Source organism: Elaeis guineensis, chromosome 1 (assembly GCF_000442705.2).
Source record: "Elaeis guineensis isolate ETL-2024a chromosome 1, EG11, whole genome shotgun sequence".
Lineage (NCBI taxonomy): Eukaryota > Viridiplantae > Streptophyta > Magnoliopsida > Arecales > Arecaceae > Elaeis > Elaeis guineensis.
The window spans coordinates 155715647-155736209 of record NC_025993.2 but is presented as its reverse complement, the minus strand read 5'-3'; the positions used below and the strand labels follow the sequence as shown (position 1 = coordinate 155736209).

The 20563-nt window shown below is 35.5% G+C and overlaps 1 protein-coding gene across 1 annotated transcript; it reads left to right on the top strand.

The window, feature by feature from the left end:
- The first annotated feature begins 578 nt into the window (after window positions 1–578).
- On the top strand, window positions 579–19964 carry LOC105039184 (kinesin-like protein KIN-4C). Its single transcript, XM_010915242.4, is given in 29 exon segments — window positions 579–780; window positions 987–1176; window positions 1918–2064; window positions 2161–2313; window positions 2550–2803; window positions 2953–3134; window positions 3225–3349; window positions 4696–4732; window positions 4840–4931; window positions 5013–5126; window positions 5197–5310; window positions 5650–5736; window positions 5837–5981; window positions 6788–6888; window positions 7376–7474; window positions 7548–7661; window positions 7733–7849; window positions 7931–8011; window positions 9042–9113; window positions 9193–9286; window positions 9433–9464; window positions 9595–9680; window positions 13355–13426; window positions 13530–13757; window positions 14265–14406; window positions 15821–15919; window positions 16428–17033; window positions 19246–19545; window positions 19548–19964. Coding segments are annotated over 28 exon segments (3891 nt in total). The 5' UTR covers window positions 579–780; window positions 987–1041; the 3' UTR covers window positions 19611–19964.
- The last annotated feature ends 599 nt before the right edge of the window (window positions 19965–20563 follow it).

Below are 20563 nucleotides of genomic sequence, written 5' to 3'. Positions count from 1 at the left end.
CTAATATTTTTGTAAAATTAAATCAAGCCGTTAAATTATTTTATATAAAAATCATAAATAAAATCAGACTATTTTAATTTTAAACTAGACTATATTGGTGAAAATAATTTGACCTGATTTAGTTTGAACAACACCTTTTTGCTCCGTACAATATACCCATTGATCCTCGTTCTTTACTTGATAGCCTTTTGAGCATGCCATTGATTGGTCCGTAAATCATGGTTGTTGGTGTGGATGCAACGTAAATAGGTTGGCATCCAAATTTTTTCCTAGACACTTCATGCAATATAGGTAGCTGGATGAAATGAACAATGTACAGAGTCAAGGTCAAATCAGGCAATTTCTTGTCGCTTTTGGCGTCGTGCATGCACCACCTCATCAAATACATTAAAGGGTATACGAGTCATTGCACTCTATTTGAATTTGAATCCGTAACGGGCGACAACCCCATCTCCGAATGAATTCGATTTCAAGGAAATAGGATTCCTTGCGAGGATATTTTAGTCATCTAAACCATTTTCTGACATAAATACAGCCAACTATCTCACGTGCCAGCCGTTCAGATCCGCGACCAACGGGCGTCCTCGCTCGCGTGAGGCTCCCCCTAATTTGAAATCGTTAGCGGGCGGTCACCCATTCGCACATTATCTTCTCTTACTTCTCTCTCTTCTCCACCTCCGATCTCTACGATCGCCGAAAAGAGGGGCGAAAAAAGACGGCGAGGAACGAAAGAAGGAAAACCGTAGTTTTAGTTTATCCATTTTCCCCCTATTCTTGAAGGTAATCTCTTCCACTCGTCTCTCTTCGGCCGTTTTCCGGTCTGATGCCCCTCCGTTCCACGATCTTTCCTCCGTTCCGTGTTCCTTTTCTCGATTGTATGTTATAGGTTTTGGCGTTAGATTTCGTTTTTGTTGGAAAAATTTTTGGTTCTGGAGGTTGCGGATCTGACGTCACGAAACCCTAAGCTTTCTTCTTTGGATTTTTAGGGTTTCGAAGCTTCTTGAGGTTTCTTGCCCTGTGATCTTGCGTTGAGAGCTACTGATGGAGAGCTCGGAGGAGGCGAAAGCGTCGCGGAAGGACTGCGTCAAGGTCGCCGTCAATATCCGGCCTTTGATCACCATGGAGCTCCTCATGGGGTGTGCTGATTGTGTCACCGTTGTTCCTGGGGGGCCTCAGGTTTGGATCGCTCTTGTCTTCCTCCAATGTCTAGCTTTTTTTTTTTTTAACCCTTACCCTCTTTTTATGTTGCAATAACTGAATAAATTTGGTGTAATATGCGAGAAGTTTTTCGTTTTGCAAGATTTGTTTTAATCCGAGACGCTTCTTAAAGCTTCACTGTTTTTTTTTTCAAGATTTTTTTCTGTTTCCTTTTCGGATCTTTTATTAAATCATTGCCATAAAAAATGTTTCTGATGGCTCTTGGTTATACTTTGCTGGGAAAATAGCTGATTTTTTTCTGAGAAGTTGTGATCTTTGCCATTGCTGATGTAGACCTCAACCTGAATCTCTGCAGTGTGCTCCAGTGGGATTGTAGGTTTTCTTGCACACGTGATTAATTAATTGATACTACTTTAAATCCCTGTTAATTAGATGGAGTTCATAGATTTGTCAATTCTGATCTTTATAAAAATTTTTCTCTAGGCTATGGTAGTTATCTTGTTTCATATGCTCTGATATACTTTCTCCTGAAGAAGGATATTCTTTGTGGAATTTTGATCTTCCTGATTGCTACTGTGGACAACTCTTGAGTCTTTGTGGTGTGCTCCTTAGTTGGATCGTTGAATTTTGTTTTATATTCAATCCATCAGATAGTTTCCTTGCTTGTGCAAGTGATTGTTCCATCCATGATGTTACTTCAAAACCATGTTTCGTGGATCACATTTATTCATCGGTTAATTCTACTGACTGCTGAGACAGGTGCAAATTGGTTCACATGCATTCACGTATGATCATGTCTATGGGAGTTCAGGCTCTCCCTCCTCTTTAATATTTGAAGAATGCATTCTCCCTCTTATAGATGCACTATTCCGTGGCTACAATGCCACTGTACTTGCCTATGGACAGGTATCTTGCTATTGTTCCTGACCCTTTTCTTATTTCTTATATTTTGCATGCTGTCTTTTATTTTTTGATCCATACATTTGATTGTTTTGTGTGTAGACTGGTTCTGGGAAAACCTATACAATGGGAACCAACTACACTGGTGAAGATAATAGCAGAGGTATTATCCCGCAAGTGATGGAAACGATCTTTAAGAAAGTTGATACTATGAAGGACACTATGGAGTTTCTAATAAGAGTATCTTTTATTGAGGTACACTGTCCAACATAAGAGCCTTCACTAAAATCTAGAACTATCAGAATCTTGACTTAGGTATATAAATATATTTAACAGTTTAGCTCTGTTTGTGCTTTTAAAATCATTTAAGCTTTTACATTGTTCTTTCTTCACTGTTATGATTATGTTCTCCCCTTTTAATTTGCTTCAACTAGAGCAAATCTTCTACATGTCAATTAGAATCTGTCTCACTAACAATTATTAATTAGCAGATTTTTAAGGAAGAGGTCTTCGATTTGTTAGACCCACAACCTCATGCTGCTCTGAGATCTGAGAATGCTTCTCTTGCCAAACCAGCAGCACCGTCCAGAGCTCCCATTCAAATTAGAGAAACAGCCAATGGCGGGATCACTCTTGCAGGTGTTACTGAAGCTGAGGTCAGGTCAAAAGAGGAGATGGCATCATATCTGACTCGTGGTTCTTTATCTCGTGCAACGGGAAGTACAAATATGAATAGTCAATCAAGGTTAGTAATGGACAAAAGAGCTTACAAGGTGGAGTTTAGAGTTTTTATCTATGTTCATTCCATCTTCGGCTTAATGTTCTATAGTTATTCTGATATAGCTCTCTCGTTCTCTCTTGTTTATTTATTGTGACTGTGTTTGCCTTGTGTAGTCGCTCGCATGCCATTTTTACCATATGCATGGAGCAAAAGAAAATTGCTAATAACCCATGTAGTGGAGCGATAAACAATGATGTTGGTGATGATATATTAATTGCAAAACTTCATCTAGTGGATCTTGCTGGTTCTGAACGTGCAAAACGTACTGGAGCCGATGGGTTGCGACTCAAAGAGGGTGATTAATATTTCTTTTCATTCCTGTGCACTTTTTTATTTTAGATTTACTAATAGGAGTTTTAGGCAATCAATATACCTTTTTGTACAGGAATACATATCAACAAGGGCTTGCTAGCTCTTGGCAATGTGATTAGTGCATTAGGTGATGAGAAGAAGCGCAAAGAAGGGGGACATGTTCCATATCGTGATAGCAAGTTAACTCGCCTTTTGCAGGTAAGGAGATTAACTTTCCTTTTGTTTTTGCTGCAATTTAATGGTCAAGTAACCAGGCATTAGCATGTCAAGGTGTGGAATTTGCTTCATTTTTTCATACTTCATTTCATTATGCCAACTCATGCTCGACATAGATGCCTGCCAAGTGAATTCAGTTTTTTATTCCCATTCTTCTTTTTATAAGTTTTAATGATATGAGGGTAATTGCTGGAATATCTCTTTGCACATTATGTAGGATATGCCATTGATTGTTGAATATTGTTACCAATAAGTTTCCATTCAAGGTTATACTTCAATTTTGTGTCAAGATATAATCAATTATGGCATAGCTCCACTATATTCTGCTTATATCTCATAGAATCTCTGATGCATGGTCATAAATGAATCTGTAATATTCTTCACGTGTGTTAAAGTCATCTTAACTTCTGTTGTCTCTTTTACAGTAAATACCATTCATCATTTTTCACGGTTATGTTGCTACTTAAATACTAATATGGAGCTATTGCCAGGATTTTGACCTTGAATTTATGATGTCTGAAAACTGTGCTATCCCTGTTAAATGAATTTAAATCCTTGACACCAATAGTTTATGTAAGATTTAATTTTGCAGCAAGATTATTTCTATTTTCCATTTTATGACCCTATATTCCTGTAAAATTCATTGTACTCGCAAAAGATGTGTGAAAAAATTGTTGTATTACCCGCAGTGGGTTGTATTTATCCTATACAATGCCTTCAAGTTCATCTGAATGTTGATGTGGTCTGCCAGAGTGAGGTTTGGGGCAAATGTGTTTGTTGTTAATTAGTTTTTATGAAGGCTATTGCATATGGGGAAATGGGCTATGGTTTGTGGAAAGTTGAGGGTTTGCTTAACATAGGCAAAGCTAAAGCTTTGTAAACACTACGAGGATAAATGTCTGGACCACCATAAATGTAAGATTCCTGCTACTATGGTCGACATAGGTGTTTTAGTGAATCTTATTTTTGAATTATATATTCCGATGAATGATTTGAATTTTGAAATTTTATGAAAGGAAATAAAAGGTAGAAGAAATATATGTGGGAGTAGACACATTTATACCTCACAGACTGCAATTCTTTTCTTAATCATATGTATTATGAGGACCCTATACTATGCTGTAGATCAAATTTGGCTAGAACCAGGACTTGCCTGTCTTAAAATTAGCTCAAATTTTGTCTTATTTACATAATTGTTAGTTTGAATACTTACAAACATGGCATTCACTCGGACATGGGACATTCGCTAACGATATGTACACATTATAAGTACATAGGCTAGATAAAATATTCAATTGAGCTACTTCTGATTGGGAGTTATTTGACAGGATTCTCTTGGTGGTAATAGCAAAACAGTGATGATTGGTAAGTTGATTTTCTCCTATTCTTACACTTTGTTCAATTAGTAGAAAAGTTTCAAGTGTTCTTTGGTTTGGAATTAGTGTGGCTTTCTAATATCTGTTTGGTTACAGCCTGCATTAGCCCTGCTGACTCTAATGCTGAAGAGACTATAAATACTCTCAAGTATGCCAACCGTGCACGCAACATCCAGAACAAAGCGGTGGTATGTTTTTTTTGTGGACGTGGACATTTGTAACTGTAAATGTTCTAATCACTGGATGTAAATTAATATTTGTGATTGCAGATAAACCGTGACCCAGTGGCTGCAGAGATGCAAAGAATGCGTAGTCAACTGGAGCAGCTGCAGGCTGAGCTTCTCTTTTGTCGTGGTGGAGGTGCACCTCTAGAGGAACTTCAGGTACAGAATTCTACCATGGTATGTGGCTGTTTGTAGAAGTTGTTATGGTATTTAATTTTTGTTCTTGTAGATTCTTCGACACAAAATCTCTTTGCTCGAGGCCAGCAACACAGACCTCCGTCAGGAGCTAAAAGAGTGTCATATCACCTGCAAACGTCTTGCACAACAGGCCATTGATGCTCAGGTAAATAAATTTTAATTAAAAAATGTCCATTTTTGTTTATGGAGTGTTTTTTAATGCCTTTACCACTTATTAAGAATGAAAAAGAGCTATTTTAAGAAATATCCTCTACCTCTTATTCTGTATATTTAGATAAAATTTGTCTTCTCCATGGTAGTGACATTGATTTCCCAGTGGACATATGGTTATTTTGGGTAAGGACATTCTGGTTAGGGAAGTCTTCTGGTAGGATTTTCAACTTCTTGATGCTAAAAAAGAGCCGATCCCTTTTAGTCCCATCTTCAGCTAATGCTTGTGCCTCCATACTTTTATTGCCTTCATATCCTTGAATTGTTGGATCAGGTGGAAAAGGATAAGCTGGTTATGAAGATTGAGTCAGCTCGTAGTGGAAAACCATGGGATGAGATTGATAAAATGGACAAAACTCAGGTTTGGAGATGAAAATGCACCATGAGTTATTTTCTATGACAGTTCTGGTTTTTAATTATTATTGGTCACAGTCTTCCTCGTTTTAATCTTTCTTTGGTAGGTGCTTTCACAGGAATTGGATCTGGTAAAAGGTTATGTATCAAAGATTCAGGAGTTAGAAGCAGAGTTGCTGCGGGTGCAGAACTTTTCTAGCCCTTGTGGGAATGGCTTCATGGATCACCTTGCTCTGGATGACACATCATCAGGTTGTGATGGGAAAATACTTGATGATTGCAGTAAATAACTGAAGAACCATATTCATTTCAGTGACTGGTTTCATTTTAAATATTTAAGGAAACTGTCCTGATTATTACACGTCGACTGTTTTACTGTCATCAGGCATCTAACTGCAGTTGATCAAATTTCTTGGCTGGCAAATATATTCCTGTATTTTTTCCCATGAAATCTTCCATGGTCTTAATCTTTATCACCAATCCTACCTTGTCTCATGCTTATGCTTCTTTGTAATTTTTTTTTTTTGGATGCCAAAGGGGTTGAGATTAGTTCCCCTGAAGCATAAATAATAGATTTTTTTTAAAAAAAAAATTAAGTTGATTTTGAGGGACATAGGTGTTGCAGAAAAATTAGGAATATTAATCCGTTAACATTACTCTGAACCTCACATCCATGCGGATATTGACATGCTACTTGGGTTAATGAAGGTGGGCTTCTTAAAGTCCTTGAGGCACCTGCTAAGGTGACCCTCATTTTTGTTTTTTCCTTTGAATCCCATATTTTGTTAAAACATGATTTACTAATCTTGTTAAATCTCTAATTTATTATAAAAAAAAAAAATCTCAACACTGCTTTGCTTCTAGAACAGATATGTACAACCTATATTGCCATATATTGGACCATTTGTGTTGGTTATATTGGGTTAGTAGCTTATCTGTGGTATTATGCTATTTGTTTTATTATTGTGAAAAAGATGTTTTTTTATTTGATCTGTATATCAACATGTCCATGTTGCAACGACTAACTCCATTTACTGGTGTTGGTGTATATTCCCCAGGTGAAGCTGAGGAGGAAGAAAAGGAAAGGGAACATTCTACACTGCAAGACAAACTGGATCAAGAGCTCCAGGAACTGGATAAACGGCTAGAGCAAAAAGAGGTAATGTCGGATGATGCTTAATTTGATTATTGACTGTTTGACTGATGCTGCAAGCTTTTTGTGGCTGTGTATCCATTAGACAGTATGAATGAAGGCATGGATTTTTAAATCAAAGAGATTCTTGCTTCAGTCGAGTGATATAGAATTAGAAATTTAGTATTTTTAAATCAAAGAACTGAAACTACATTATCTTGCTGCAGAATTTCTTCCAAACCAAGAACTATAAGTTACCATGCAACAATATGAATAATCTATATTTTCAGATATGCTGATGTTCAACATGTCTAAATTTTCACAAGGCTGTTTCTGTTACTCTCATATTTGATGCCTAATTTCGATCACACTTTTCATATACTTGAGAAGTTTTATGAAATTCCTTTGGCTGAAGAGATGTCGGGCACATTATTTCCCTGTTTACATTTGTAATCATGTGCACAAAATCTGACATGACTTTTTTTTTTTGCTTTGTTTCCTTTTATGATTTAAGGCGGAAATGAAACAGTTTGCTAAGGCAGATACATCAGTTCTAAAACAGCATTATGAAAGGAAGCTGTTAGAGCTTGAGCAAGAAAAGAGAGCATTGCAGGTATGATTTGTTTATAAAATATTCTAGTTTTGAAAGTTTTCATGGATGTGTCTTATGTTCTATTTGCTTGCAGAAAGAGATTGAAGTACTCAAGTTTAATCTTGCAAACATATCGTCTACTTCAGATGAGGGTGCTCAAAAATTGAAGGAAGATTATCTTCAAAAACTAAACATGCTTGAGGCCCAGGTCTGTATATATGAGTCTGATTTCTTTAATGATTGTCATTTCATATGCTAAATCTTAAATCCCTTTTGCAGGTTTCTGAGTTGAAGAAAAAACAAGAGGCTCAATCTCAATTGTTGAGACAAAAACAGAAGAGTGATGAAGCAGCTAAACGGTTACAAGAGGAAATCCAAAGGATAAAGTCCCAAAAGGTTCCTGCCTTCTAAATAAAGTATTTTCCGCCTTTTTATGCATAAACTGATTTTGACTTCTGATTTTGTTGGTATAATTAGGTTCAATTACAACAAAAAATTAAGCAAGAATCAGAACAGTTTAGATCATGGAAGGCTTCACGTGAAAAGGAAGTTTTGCAGGTACTTTGCGCTGCTGTTGTTTTTCTTTTTCTTTTTTTAATAATTTGTGATTCAAATGTTACTATGTTTTTGTACAAGCTTGGTTTCAATTATTTGATGTTTTGGTTTATTCTTTTAAGATCTGCTATTTGCTTATTAGATTCAAGAACCAATAGTGACAATATTCTAATCAATAATCTTTTTCCTAGCCTATCTAATTCTGTCATGTGCTAAACTTAAAATCTAGAATACAATGCTTGGTGCATAGTGTATAAACTTGTTAATTATATGGTGTAATATAAGTTTTGTATAAATATTGTATGTCTTTTATCAGTCTCATACTTAGTAGCTAGAATCTTCTACCAAGGGTAACATGTCCCATAAACTCAAACTGGCAACCGGTTCCTTAAATGCGTTTCTAAAATATTCCTTTTCCTTGAACCCTCACCTGCATCCTCTGCTGCACTCACTCCTAATTTTGACAACTAAGGTCCTAGTGGAGGAAAAATTAGCTGGAAATATGGGCATGGGTTTGTTTTGAAAATTCTGTGCACCTTATCCAAAAACATTGATGTGAAAAAATAAGTATAATTATAAGGAATAATTGGACGAAGGCAAGTGGTGATGAGATAAACCTTAAAATTTTTAAACTTAGTGTGGTCTTTTCTTCAGTGATATTTGTTCTGGAGTAATTTCAAGGAATTCTAATTCCGATATACACTCACATATATGTATGGCTGCAAGCATTCATTCTTGTGTCTATATCTATGTATTTAGGTCTTTCTTCCTTTTTGAATGAGCACTTCTTTTCTATTATTCAAAATTTTTGGGCATTATTATCAACATATTTAGGCATAAAGCCTGTTATTCTTCTGTTTGTTAAAATAGAACTGCTCATGTAAGCACATATTTTTTAGTCTAAGATTATATAGGAATCCCATAGTGGTGGCCTTATGACTTATTTTCCCTGATCATACTATATATACATATATATGTATGTATTATCATAATGACAGGAGGTGCTAATGAAATCAGCTGTTTTCTTTAATAGCTTAAGAAGGAAGGGCGAAGGAATGAGTATGAGATGCATAAGTTGTTGGCATTGAATCAGAGGCAAAAGATGGTAGACATTTTGTTTACATATTTTACCAGTCAGTTTTATCATTTAGTTTGTATTAAATTTTTCAGTTTTTGTCTTGAAGGTCTTGCAGCGGAAAACTGAAGAAGCTGCATTGGCCACCAAAAGACTGAAGGAGCTACTAGAAGCAAAAAAGTCTTCTTCTCGTGATGGCTCTGGTAATGAGAATTAGATAAACAATTGTTTGGTGTAATTAAGACCTTCTTCAGTCTTTTTCTTGTTCACTGATTATTAATATCTGCTTTCTTTGATCTTTCTCTTGTTCATTGTTCTTATCTATATATCTGCTTTTTTTTTCATGCAGGCCCTGGTAATGGACATGGCCCAGGAATTCAGGTACCTAAAACCAAAATTTTGACCTTCCTTTTATCCCATACAAATGTGACATCTTAGTGTGACATTCTACAGATTTGTGCTTTTGTACTCTCATGTATCTCATTAGTACTAATTTATTGTTTTCTAAAAGGCACTGATGCAGGCCATTGAGCATGAACTTGAGGTTACTGTAAGGGTCCATGAAGTACGTTCAGAATATGAGCGACAAATGCAAGAGTAAGGGCTATTTTTTTCAGTAGTAGTTTATCCCTTCTTTTGGTACCTCATCTACATCCTGAAAGTTCATACAAATTTGAAAGAAACAATTCTAGAACTCGGGCTATTCAGATAAGAATAAAGTTGTTCTTATACAAGAAAAGACCAATAAGCATGGTTAAGTTTGCTTATATATTCTTTGTACTTAGAACTCCAACATTAGTATATCAAGGAAAGATTACTATGTCTGTAAATCAGTTTAGGTACAAAATAAAGGGCAAAACAACCTAAGATGGTCTTATTATGCTTTATGGTCTCAGCTTGTGTAGTCCAGATAGATTTGTGTGGCAGGCAAGCACCTATTAAATGAGCAAGAATGAGTTTATCGAACCCACATTTGATTTGACTGTGGCAAGCATGCACCTATTAAATGAGCAAGAATGAGTTCATCGAACCCACATTTGATTTGACTCGCATATGAATGGCCCTAATCTGATATGAGCATCTTTTTTGAGATAAGACGAGGCTAATAATGTGATATGAGCATCTATAGTCATAACTGTGAATTATCGAACCTCCACTCCCTATTACAAACTATTATAATGACCGTATATATTTTTAATATCTCAGCTGCATGTCTTTAGAATTTCTATCTCAATTTATGCAATATAGTTAATTTGAATACTTTTCTTTCAACTGGCTTTGTATGTATGCCTTATTTCTAGAGTTTGCAGTATTCATTTTGTGCCCTTACTCCTCCATCATACTATTTCATTCATGGAACACTGCACGTATCCTCATTGCTAGAATTGAGGCAATGACAAGCTTACATGTTAGCATGGACACTCCTTTTCCATTTCATTTGCCACTCTACATTTGAGATTTGCATTCCTTTTTCCCTGTATTTTCTATATATTAGATTGTTGATATGAAAATGAACACTACAGGTTTTTCTTTGTTGTCTGCTTTGACTTGGCTTGGTACTTTTTTTTATGCTACATATATTTATTGTTTATATTTAACTGTAGTTATATTTAGTTGATAATTTGTTTTCATCTACTCAATTCGTAATTTATCAAGTCATTGTAGAGGTGGGGGTACAAGGTGCAAAACACATATAAAAAACATGTGCTCTTAGAATAAAAGCATATTTTTGCAACATGATAGTTTTTTTTGCCTTTAGTAAAGGTATTTTTGTTCCAAGTAAATGGATTCAGAATAACATGTTTCTATTATGTCTAACAAGATCAAATAAAAATCTAGAACTAAATGTAAGGGCTTCAAACATAATTGTAAATTCTTTGTTTTCTTTTCCTGTATTCATGGGACAGGTAGGGCATGCTGACTGTAGAAGAATGAAGTATTTGTTAAAAATCTTTTGTTGAAATAGAACTTCAAATAAGCCAATATGTATGTGGCAAAAGTCACAAGTTTGGAGTACTCATCATAAAAAAATTGATGCAATTGAGGAGTGGAGACATATATTCATAAAGAAGTGGTTCCTAATTAAACAAAATTTGAGAAGGTAATTTGATATGATGTCTAACAAGATCATATATGATGTCTAACAAGATCTATTCTACATATATTTATTGTTTATATTTAACTGTAGTTATATTTAGTTGATAATTTGTTTTCATCTGCTCAATTTGTAATTTATCAAGTCATTGTAGAGGTGGGGGTACGAGGTGCAAAACACATATAAAAAACATGTGCTCTTAGAATAAAAGCATATTTTGGCAACATGATAGTTTTTTTTGAAAGGTATTCTTGTTCCAAGTAAATGGATTCAGAATATAACATGTTTCTATTATGTCTAACAAGATCAAATAAACGTCTAGAACTAAATGTAAGGGCTTCAAACATAATTGTAAATTCTTTGTTTTTCTTTTCCTGTATTCATGGGACAGGTAGGGCATGCTGACTGTAGAAGAATGAAGTATTTGTTAAAAATCTTTTGTTGAAATAGAACTTCAAATAAGCTAATATGTATGTAGCAAAAGTCATAAGTTTGGAGTACTCATCATAAGAAATTGATGCAATTGAGGAGTGGAGACATATATTCATAAAGAAGTGGTTCCTAATTAAACAAAATTTGAGAAGGCAATTTGCTTGTCTAAAGATCTACCAAAGGTGAATAAAAACGAAAAGATTCACTACTCAAAAGCCCTTTCAAGAAAGTGGATCTGGAAGGATTTTAAGGGATCTGAAAGAGGATGCTGGATTATGGGGGTCCCACAAAGGTGATGGCTTACAGCATTGCCCTATTGTCAATGTGTTCTTCTTGGCATAAACTATTAAAGCAAATGCGTTATTTATTTATGGAATATCTAAGTTGGATGTGGTTTAGATATTAAAATGTTTGTTATGGGTCTTAGTTATCACTACTTTTCAGAAATATAAAATTTTTGGAGGAAAGATAAGGTTCTTAATTTTCTATAATATAGGTTTTATATATCACAAGGATACTTTTGTGAAAGCTCCTATGTAATTAATGTATTGCATGAACTGGTATGGTCTTCCTGCGTCTCAAGGTCATCTCTCTTTATGTAGGAAGTGTACCTTTTTAAGGGTATGGGATTCAAGTAAACCTGCATAACTAGATATAGGACACAATATTGCCTTGGATACTATTTTGACATTTAGAAGCGGGATTCAGATTAGAAGCTGATATATTATTCTCTTGTTTACTTCGATGTTATGGGAAATTATCACCACATTTAAATGCCCAACAATGTCTGATAGTTCCATAGGACATGACATAAGCAATGTTTCAAATCTCAGTAGGACTACATCAGTTCCATTCGTATGAGGAAATGTGATTGAGATGGGGGCGTGACTTCGAAACCCATCAATGTAGGGAAAGAAGAAAGGGAGGAAAGAAAAGGAAAAAGGAAAAAATAGGAATGGAAGGTAAGGTGAAGAAAAAGGAAAAAAAGAAAGGAATAGAGGGAGAGGAAAACGAAAGAAAAGAGCAGGAGAAGAAAAAGAAAGGAAGGAATAAAGAATAGAAAGGAAAAGGGAAAAAATATGAAAGGAATTAAAGATGAAGAAAAAAAAGAAAGAAAGGAAGGCAGGGAAGAGGAAAAGAAAGGAAGGAAAGAAGAGAGAAGAAAAGAAAGAAAGAAAGGAAAGAAAGAAGGATGGAAGAAGAAAAAGAAAGAAAGAAAGAAAGGGACAAGAAGGAAGATAGGAAATAAGGAGAAAAAGAAACAAATAAAGAAAGAAATAAATGATGTTAGAGGGGGAGACGGATGGCGGGTACTGAACGTGATGCCCTAATGGGATGGGTGGGGTAGAATTGATAATAGCAATAGTCATGACCTAGATGTGTGGTAGAAGCGGTAGCATTGACATAAGAATTGATATTAGCAAAATAATGCCATCTTGTTCCAAAGTTTTATTTAACTGTGCTAAATAAAAAGCAAAATTTCTCAATATTTCAATCGAAATTAGTTTTTCTAAATAGCTCTAGGGTACTGAAATTTCCATATTCAAGTTTTGTAGTTGGTCCTTTGTTACTATCAAAAATGGAGATGTGTGACATACGTATTTCACACATGGGGATGTGTCAAATATTTTTGGGCAAAACAAGAAAAAAGAAAGGTCCTATAAAAATTACATGCTTGTTCAGAGAGTTTGATACTTTAAATCATGGTCACCTGATATACATATATGTATTTTTTTGTGAACAGGAGGGCTGCCATGGCTAACGAGGTATTAAGACTAAAGGAAGAATCTGAAATGTTTAAGCAGAAAATTATGAGGTCTGTATTTGGTGCTTGTCTATGATTTGATTAGTGGCTAAGAGTTCTGATAGTTTGTGTTTTTTAGTTGTGAACTTGGTCTAATATAATGCTTCACTTTCAGTGATTGTCCTCAGACGATGTCTCCAAGTGCAAGAAATTCCAGGATTTCAGCACTTGAAAATATGCTGGCAACTTCTTCTAGCACTCTTATATCCATGGCCTCACAATTGTCAGAAGCTGAGGAGCGTGAACGTGTCTTTAGTGGCAGAGGACGCTGGAATCAAGTCCGTTCACTTGCTGAAGCAAAAAATCTAATGAACTATCTATTTAACTTAGTATCCTCCTCAAGGTACTACTTGAACTAACCTTAGTTATGTGTAATGACTAAGATTTAATTGGTTTTTGACTATTTAATCAAATTTATTTATTGTTTTCCTGAAAATTTTAGCTTATTTACACCATCTTGAGTTGAAACTATGGTCTACCTACATCGTGCCCAAAATTTATATATGATATGTTTGTCTACTTTCAAGGGGCTAGTTTGTAGTTTTGTAACATTTTAGGCATTTCGAGGCATATACTAACTTTACAAAAATCTTTCTTTCCAAATTGGTTCTTATGTTATAGGTGAACTGTTTTTTTTTTTTTTTTTTTTTTTTTTGACAATAGAAAAGTGGAATGGATGTATGGATCTCTGTATGTGTTAATCTGTCATCTTTATGAGCAGATTGTGTACATACTAACGAAAATGGATATTTTAGTATTTTTAAAGTGATCAAGAACTATCACTATGCTTCTATATCTGGCAAGTTACTTGCAACTTATCTTGCTCCTCTACTGCTTTGTTCCTTTTTAGGTGCCAGTTATGGGATAAAGAAGTGAACTGCAGAGAGAAGGATTCAGTAATAAGCGAACTGAAGGAAAAGGTGGTTAGACTGAATAGCCTGGTTAGACAGTTGGAAGCGCAAATGGTTGAACTGCATAAGCGAAACCAGCAGGTTTACTTTTTCCTTCCCGTAGCTCACTCTCTCTCTCTATTTCACCCCCTCTTCTCTCCTATATGAGAAAATCCATACATGTTTAACTGTCACCAAATTGGCTTTCTCTTGTGTTACTACTAGAATTGCTAGTACAGTCCCTAAATATGGACACTAATTTCTCTTTTTAATGTGATCAATTTCTTATGACTGATAGCATCGGAACTGTCATCTCAAATTTCTGAGATTTGTGGTAGGAACTGTCTTTTCCATTTCTACATTTGTATTCATACTATACAAAGAGGTGTTGCTCCTGTTGATCTTCAATTCAGTTTTTCACCTTTAACCTGATCAATGATTTTGTAAACTCTCTCCAGCATTAGAGTTGCTTACAGTCACATGAAATAATTGAGTGAACCCTCTGCAGAATTGGGATTCTATAACGATTTATCTGTTGTTGTGAAAAGTCCGCTTAAATTCCCTTACATTTGAATGATTGCAATCAGATGGGAGAAGACTGCTTTCACAGTTTAATTTTTAAATGGAGTTCTTTTAATTCAAGATTTTCGAAGGAATCAACTGGATTCAAGCCATAGTCATAACTGTTTCATGTGGCAATCACGATCTAATATTTATAACCAATAAGCCTTAAATTGATTGTCTGGTTGGCTTACGAAGGATCGCACATGATGTAGAAGTAAAATGAGTTATATGGCCCTCACTAAATAATGTGAGACCGAACGAATGGAGGTATTGGGACAAATTTTTGCATATCATGAAAGTCCTGCAAATGACATGTCAGTTCTATTCATATCCAAGGTCATGACTATAATTGCATGGTGCAAATCATATTATATGTCAGGCAACATGCACCGTATGAAAATAAGTTCCAGCTTTTACAGATTTCTGCTATTGTGTAGTTGTCTCATGGCAGGGGCTTAAAGGTGCAATTAAAGTCAGTCTTTGCTTCTGATTTGGGAGAGGAATGTCTTGACTAAGTTCAATGCAATTCTTCAGCACTACAATAGCTTTTAATTACACCAAATAATCAAGTGTTAATCCCTCATGGCACATGTCAAAGTCAAATCAGTTGCATATAGTCTCTCTTGTTTTTATTTTACTCATATGCATGTCGTTTTACCTTCCATACACTTCACATAATTTTCACTAATGCAACATACATCATTTGGTAATGGCCCTCTTATTTCACAATATTCTGATTCGTAGAATTTCTTAGTCTGTTGTTCTCGTCATAATCTGTCCTCAGGAATGTGCTAGTTTTTTCGCCTTTTAATTTGCTATGCTATCTTCTTTTTAAATCATAGCTTTGGTTGATTTTTATTTTTATTTTTTGTTAACATTGCTGTCATTCATTACCCTATCAATTCTTATGCCTTGTCTGATTATTGTTTTTTTTTTTTTTTAATTTAAATAGAAGTCATCTTTGAAGGGAAATTCTAAGGAGTCTGCTGGAAGTTTTGGGCCCAATATCTCTGGCTCTGGAGAAGATGGGCATGCCTACGCTCTGCGCAAGGTATCTGGCTTATGCATAGTGCAGCTCATTATGTGTGCATTCTGGTGTAGAATTATATAATCATAGTTCATATTTGCTTAGTTTTGTTTTCTGTCTGCTACTTTCAATTTTTTTATACTCTGCTGGAATGTATGTTCCTCTACTTGGCACTAGTGGTTTCATAAGTTCTACTTTTGGTTAAAGTTTTTCATAATACCTGTTTTATTGTTTCTGGTTCTATAATGAGCTTGTAAAGGAAAAACCTAGGGATCTCTTTTATATGTACTGTTTTAGAGATCCTGCAGTCTAGATTTATTTCACAACATTGTCTTTGGAATTCCTGGTCATAATATGAGTGGTACTTTTGCATGATGTTGATGTATGTGTGATCCATTCTCACTTCAAGGATCTCTTATGATCATGCTGTTCCATTTGTTATTTCTATTTCCTTTAGTTGCTAATACTGTAATTTTATCACGCATAGATGTTTTCCTAACATTCATGGCTAATAAGTATCCATTTGATATAGGCTCCACGAACCTCCCAGTTTTTCAACCAAGCTCGGAGTACTATGGATTTGTTGGATGATATGGATATATCTGATACTGAGTCAGATGAGTTTGAATCTGACTTGGGTGATGAAGATTGGGTAGAATCTGGAAAGAAGATGGTGAAAACACGTTCTAAAGCATCTCAAAATATGAAGTTCCACTGGGGGGATGGTCATGCTTCAGAAAATTCAAAATCAGAGATATCTAGTGAGGAGGGAAAACCTAAAGTTGAAAAGAATGTGTTTGATCAGTGCTGCTCTTGTTCAAGGAGCTCATTCTGTAAAACTAAGAAATGCGAGTGCCGAGCTGCTGGTAGTACATGCACTGCTTCTTGTGGGTGCATTCCTTCAAAGTGTAGTAACAGGGAAGGTGGCTTCGTTGATAATGTGTCGGAAGAGACATCCCATGCAGAGGCGACAGAGAGTGGCGGGAGTCATTCTTCATTTGATCATGTTGATGAGAAGAGCAGGGAACTGGTAGCTAATGGAGCCATGCTGCTTCAGAGTGCGCTGAGTGAGAGGCTAGCCAAAGAAAATCAAGATGTGCAGCCAAGAAAGCCCTTAACTGATATTGGGAATACTGTGGTATGTCTTTTTTTGTTCCCAGGATCCGGAATTCATTATCTAATCATTCTTCCTGCATTGAGAACAAAATAGCAACACAGCCTGTTTGATTCATACTAAGCATCTTCTGTTATCATTCTGCAAATATAATACTGAGGCCTCTGTAAACATCATTTTGCATCTTCCTAGTAGGCCTTTATTAAGCATTTTGCTCAACTACTGAACTAAGACTACCTTTCAGGTCACATGAATTTTTATGGGCTTCAATGTTTGCTTTTCAAATGACTAAGGTATTGTTTGGTATGGGTTGATATTTCACATCACCCCAGTGATGTGGGTTAGGTGATGTGATCACCTTATTTGACGTTGCAAAATCCCATCCAGTAATGAAGAATCCAATGATAAATTCGGTGATAGCATCACTGCATTGTGCAGTGATGCTATCACCATACATACCCTAGGTGATAGCATATCACAGGGTATTGCTGATGTGCTCATATTATTTTGGGACAAAAATGTCCTTAATCACTAAATTAAGCGGAGAAGAAAAACTTTAGTCATGCCCCCTTTTATTTATCTACTAGATGCCTGTTTTATTTTTATTGGCATGTTTAGTTAAATAGCTGGATGCCTTAAATTTATTTATTGGATGCTTATTTTACTTTTATATTCAGGTATGGTTAATTGGCATGAATGGATCATGTTAAACTCTTCATATTTTTTTTTTCTTCATTTTATTTTGATGGGCTAAATCATTCCTAACGGACACTTCTGATATTGATGGTCAAAATTGGCTAAGTCTAGCTAAGCTCGATTATATATAATATAATCATAATATCATTTTAATAGCCTCATCAAAATATATCAATAACAACAATAATAAATATTATTATTATTATTACTACTACTATTACTATTATATGTTTTTGTGAGTTATGAATGAAGAATGTTTAATCAAGTTGTAGAGTAATTATTATATACCAATGTGTTAGATTATTATGGTATTTTATACATTATCACTATCACTACTTGGTGATATACCAAATACAATGAAGTTCTATTCCTAGTGATATTCCAGTGATATACCAAATATAATGATCACACCTCGCCCCAGTATTTGCACCTCACCTCAGTGCTCACATCACTCTGGTGATCATATCATCCTGATAATCACATCACTGGTGATATACTAAACAGCACCTAAGTTATTTCTTTCCCAATAACATCATTATTTGTTGCTTAGAACTATTAAAAAATCCACATATATGCCTACCATAAAAAATGAAAATACGCATATATGACTGAAAATCTAGTTATTTTATATTGTTCTTTTGCATATATTGTTTTCTTTTAAATCATGACTGTATGAGTTTCTATAAACATATGTACCTTGCAGAGAGGTGCAAGCACTAGTATTTGGATGTATGAAAATTTTCATAGAGCTGATGACCTAGAATTTGAATTTCCTGTTGTATATCTGAATTCTTTTCATAGTAGTAGAGAATGAAATTTAAAGCTCTTCAAAAAACCCTGCAATGTTTTTTCTTTGTTTTTTTTCACTGTATAGTAATCCCAGTACCTGATTAACTCTTTAATGGGCATTCAAGCAACTGTAGCTTTTCTTTTTCAGAGTAAACATCTTGGTTATGCACAAACATCAGGATAAGTGATTTGAAACTCTACTTTAAAACAACAAAATATAGAAGCCTTGTTCTTCTCCAAGGCTGTTTTTGTCGGAGTTGATAATAGATTATCTTGCTATTCCTATTAGTCATGAAACTATGAACCTTCTTGGGAAAAAATGCTGCCTAAAACCTTGAAAGTCTGGATTGGCTTAGTCTCAAGCATTGACCAGGAAGTTATTTACTTTGATGATGTGCAGCAGTTGATTTCTAGCTTATGAAAGGACTATTCTTGACGTCATATTGGCTTAGATGCAAAATTTGGGTTTTGATTTAATATCCAAAGTTTTATTGATTATTTTATATTATCAAATTGCCAAAGTTAATTTATTTCATGCTAGTCTGCAGCCTTATATAATGCATGCATTGTGGTTTGATGGTAAGCATGGTTCAGATTCAGGCTTGCTTTTCTGATTTACGGTATTATTCATTTTGTTTGTGTTTTGCTAATTGCTAATTGCCCACTTGCTTTACTTATTTTGGTTCAATTATTTATTTTGCCATCGCTAGTTTAGACCCTGATATGCTAACTGAGAGTTGCTATTGTTTAGGTTAATCAAAATGTTTCTAAGCAAAGCCGGAGGAAGAAATGGCGCAAGTCAACAATTCAGCTTGTTCCATCTGAACCTCTGCCATCCTCCGTGCGAGAAACCAATGAAGCTCCTAGGACTAGGGGTGATGTACCCCTTAGATTGCCGCGTGCAATGGATTCTGCACACTTGGTCGACAACCCTCCCCTGGCAGATCGTAATTCTGTGAAAGCTGATGGGTCTGTGAGTAGTGACAAGGATAGTAGGGGCCTCGTTCCTTCGAGATCACCAGTTCGGTTGCGGAAAGCAGCAGACGAGAAGGAGAACCATATGCTGTAACTGCCCTGACATTGCTTCCCCTTAACTCTCTGGACAGTCTCTGCTGAGCTATCCACTGTTGTGCATGATCTTGTTGTGTACTACCATGCACAGTAGCTACGTATGCATTGGACCAATTCTCCTTAAAAGAATGCATGAAGAAGGAAGCTGGCTTTGGTCTTTGGAAGCCATAATGAGGATTATCTGGGGTGTGGTAACTGTTTTACTGTTATTCTCCTTCGGCCTTGCAATCAAAATATCTTTGATGGGTAAAGAAAAGTTTTGGTCCTCACATGTGTATTTATCCAAAATAACAATTGTTTATTTTGGCAACTATCTAAATCATTTGAGTACCCAAAAGAAAAAAAAAAAGAAGAAGATCATTCAATTACATAATGGAATGCATTTTAAGTTATCCGTTTCGTGAACATATTTCAGGCTTGAATTGCAAACTATTTATTGCAAGCAATGATCTAATGGTACCTGACAACCTCTTATGGCACCCGCCCTGTCTGGCTGCTGCCACCTAGACCCTACTTTGCCTGCTGATAGGTTCAACCAACTCCCCCATCCAGTGCTTTTAGGTCGCACGAGTATCTTAATGGATTCCTTTATGGTAGTTGGACCTATGGAGGAAGGAAACATTTTAGGTGGCAAAGACTTCCAATGCAATTTTATCTCAAACGGCATATGAGCGTATTCATTCCCTTAATGTTTGTTGCCATCCCCTCTGCTGAATTTTATGGAGCAACCCCGTTCAACAAGGTAACTGGAATTGAATATTGTGTCGAATCTGATAACATCGAGTCGTAATACTAGAAAAGAGGGAAGAGGTTGATGAGCAAGTTGCCGTTTGAGGATACTTCAGTCTAATCGGTTTTGGCTAGCTCCGGTTGAATGGAGTATTTTGGATTGGTGATCGAACGAAGATCACACTGGGGAAGTTAAGGAGTATGTTTAATAAAGTGCAGAATTACTACTGAATATTGAGTTTTATTAGCAGGAGAAAAGGAAGTATATT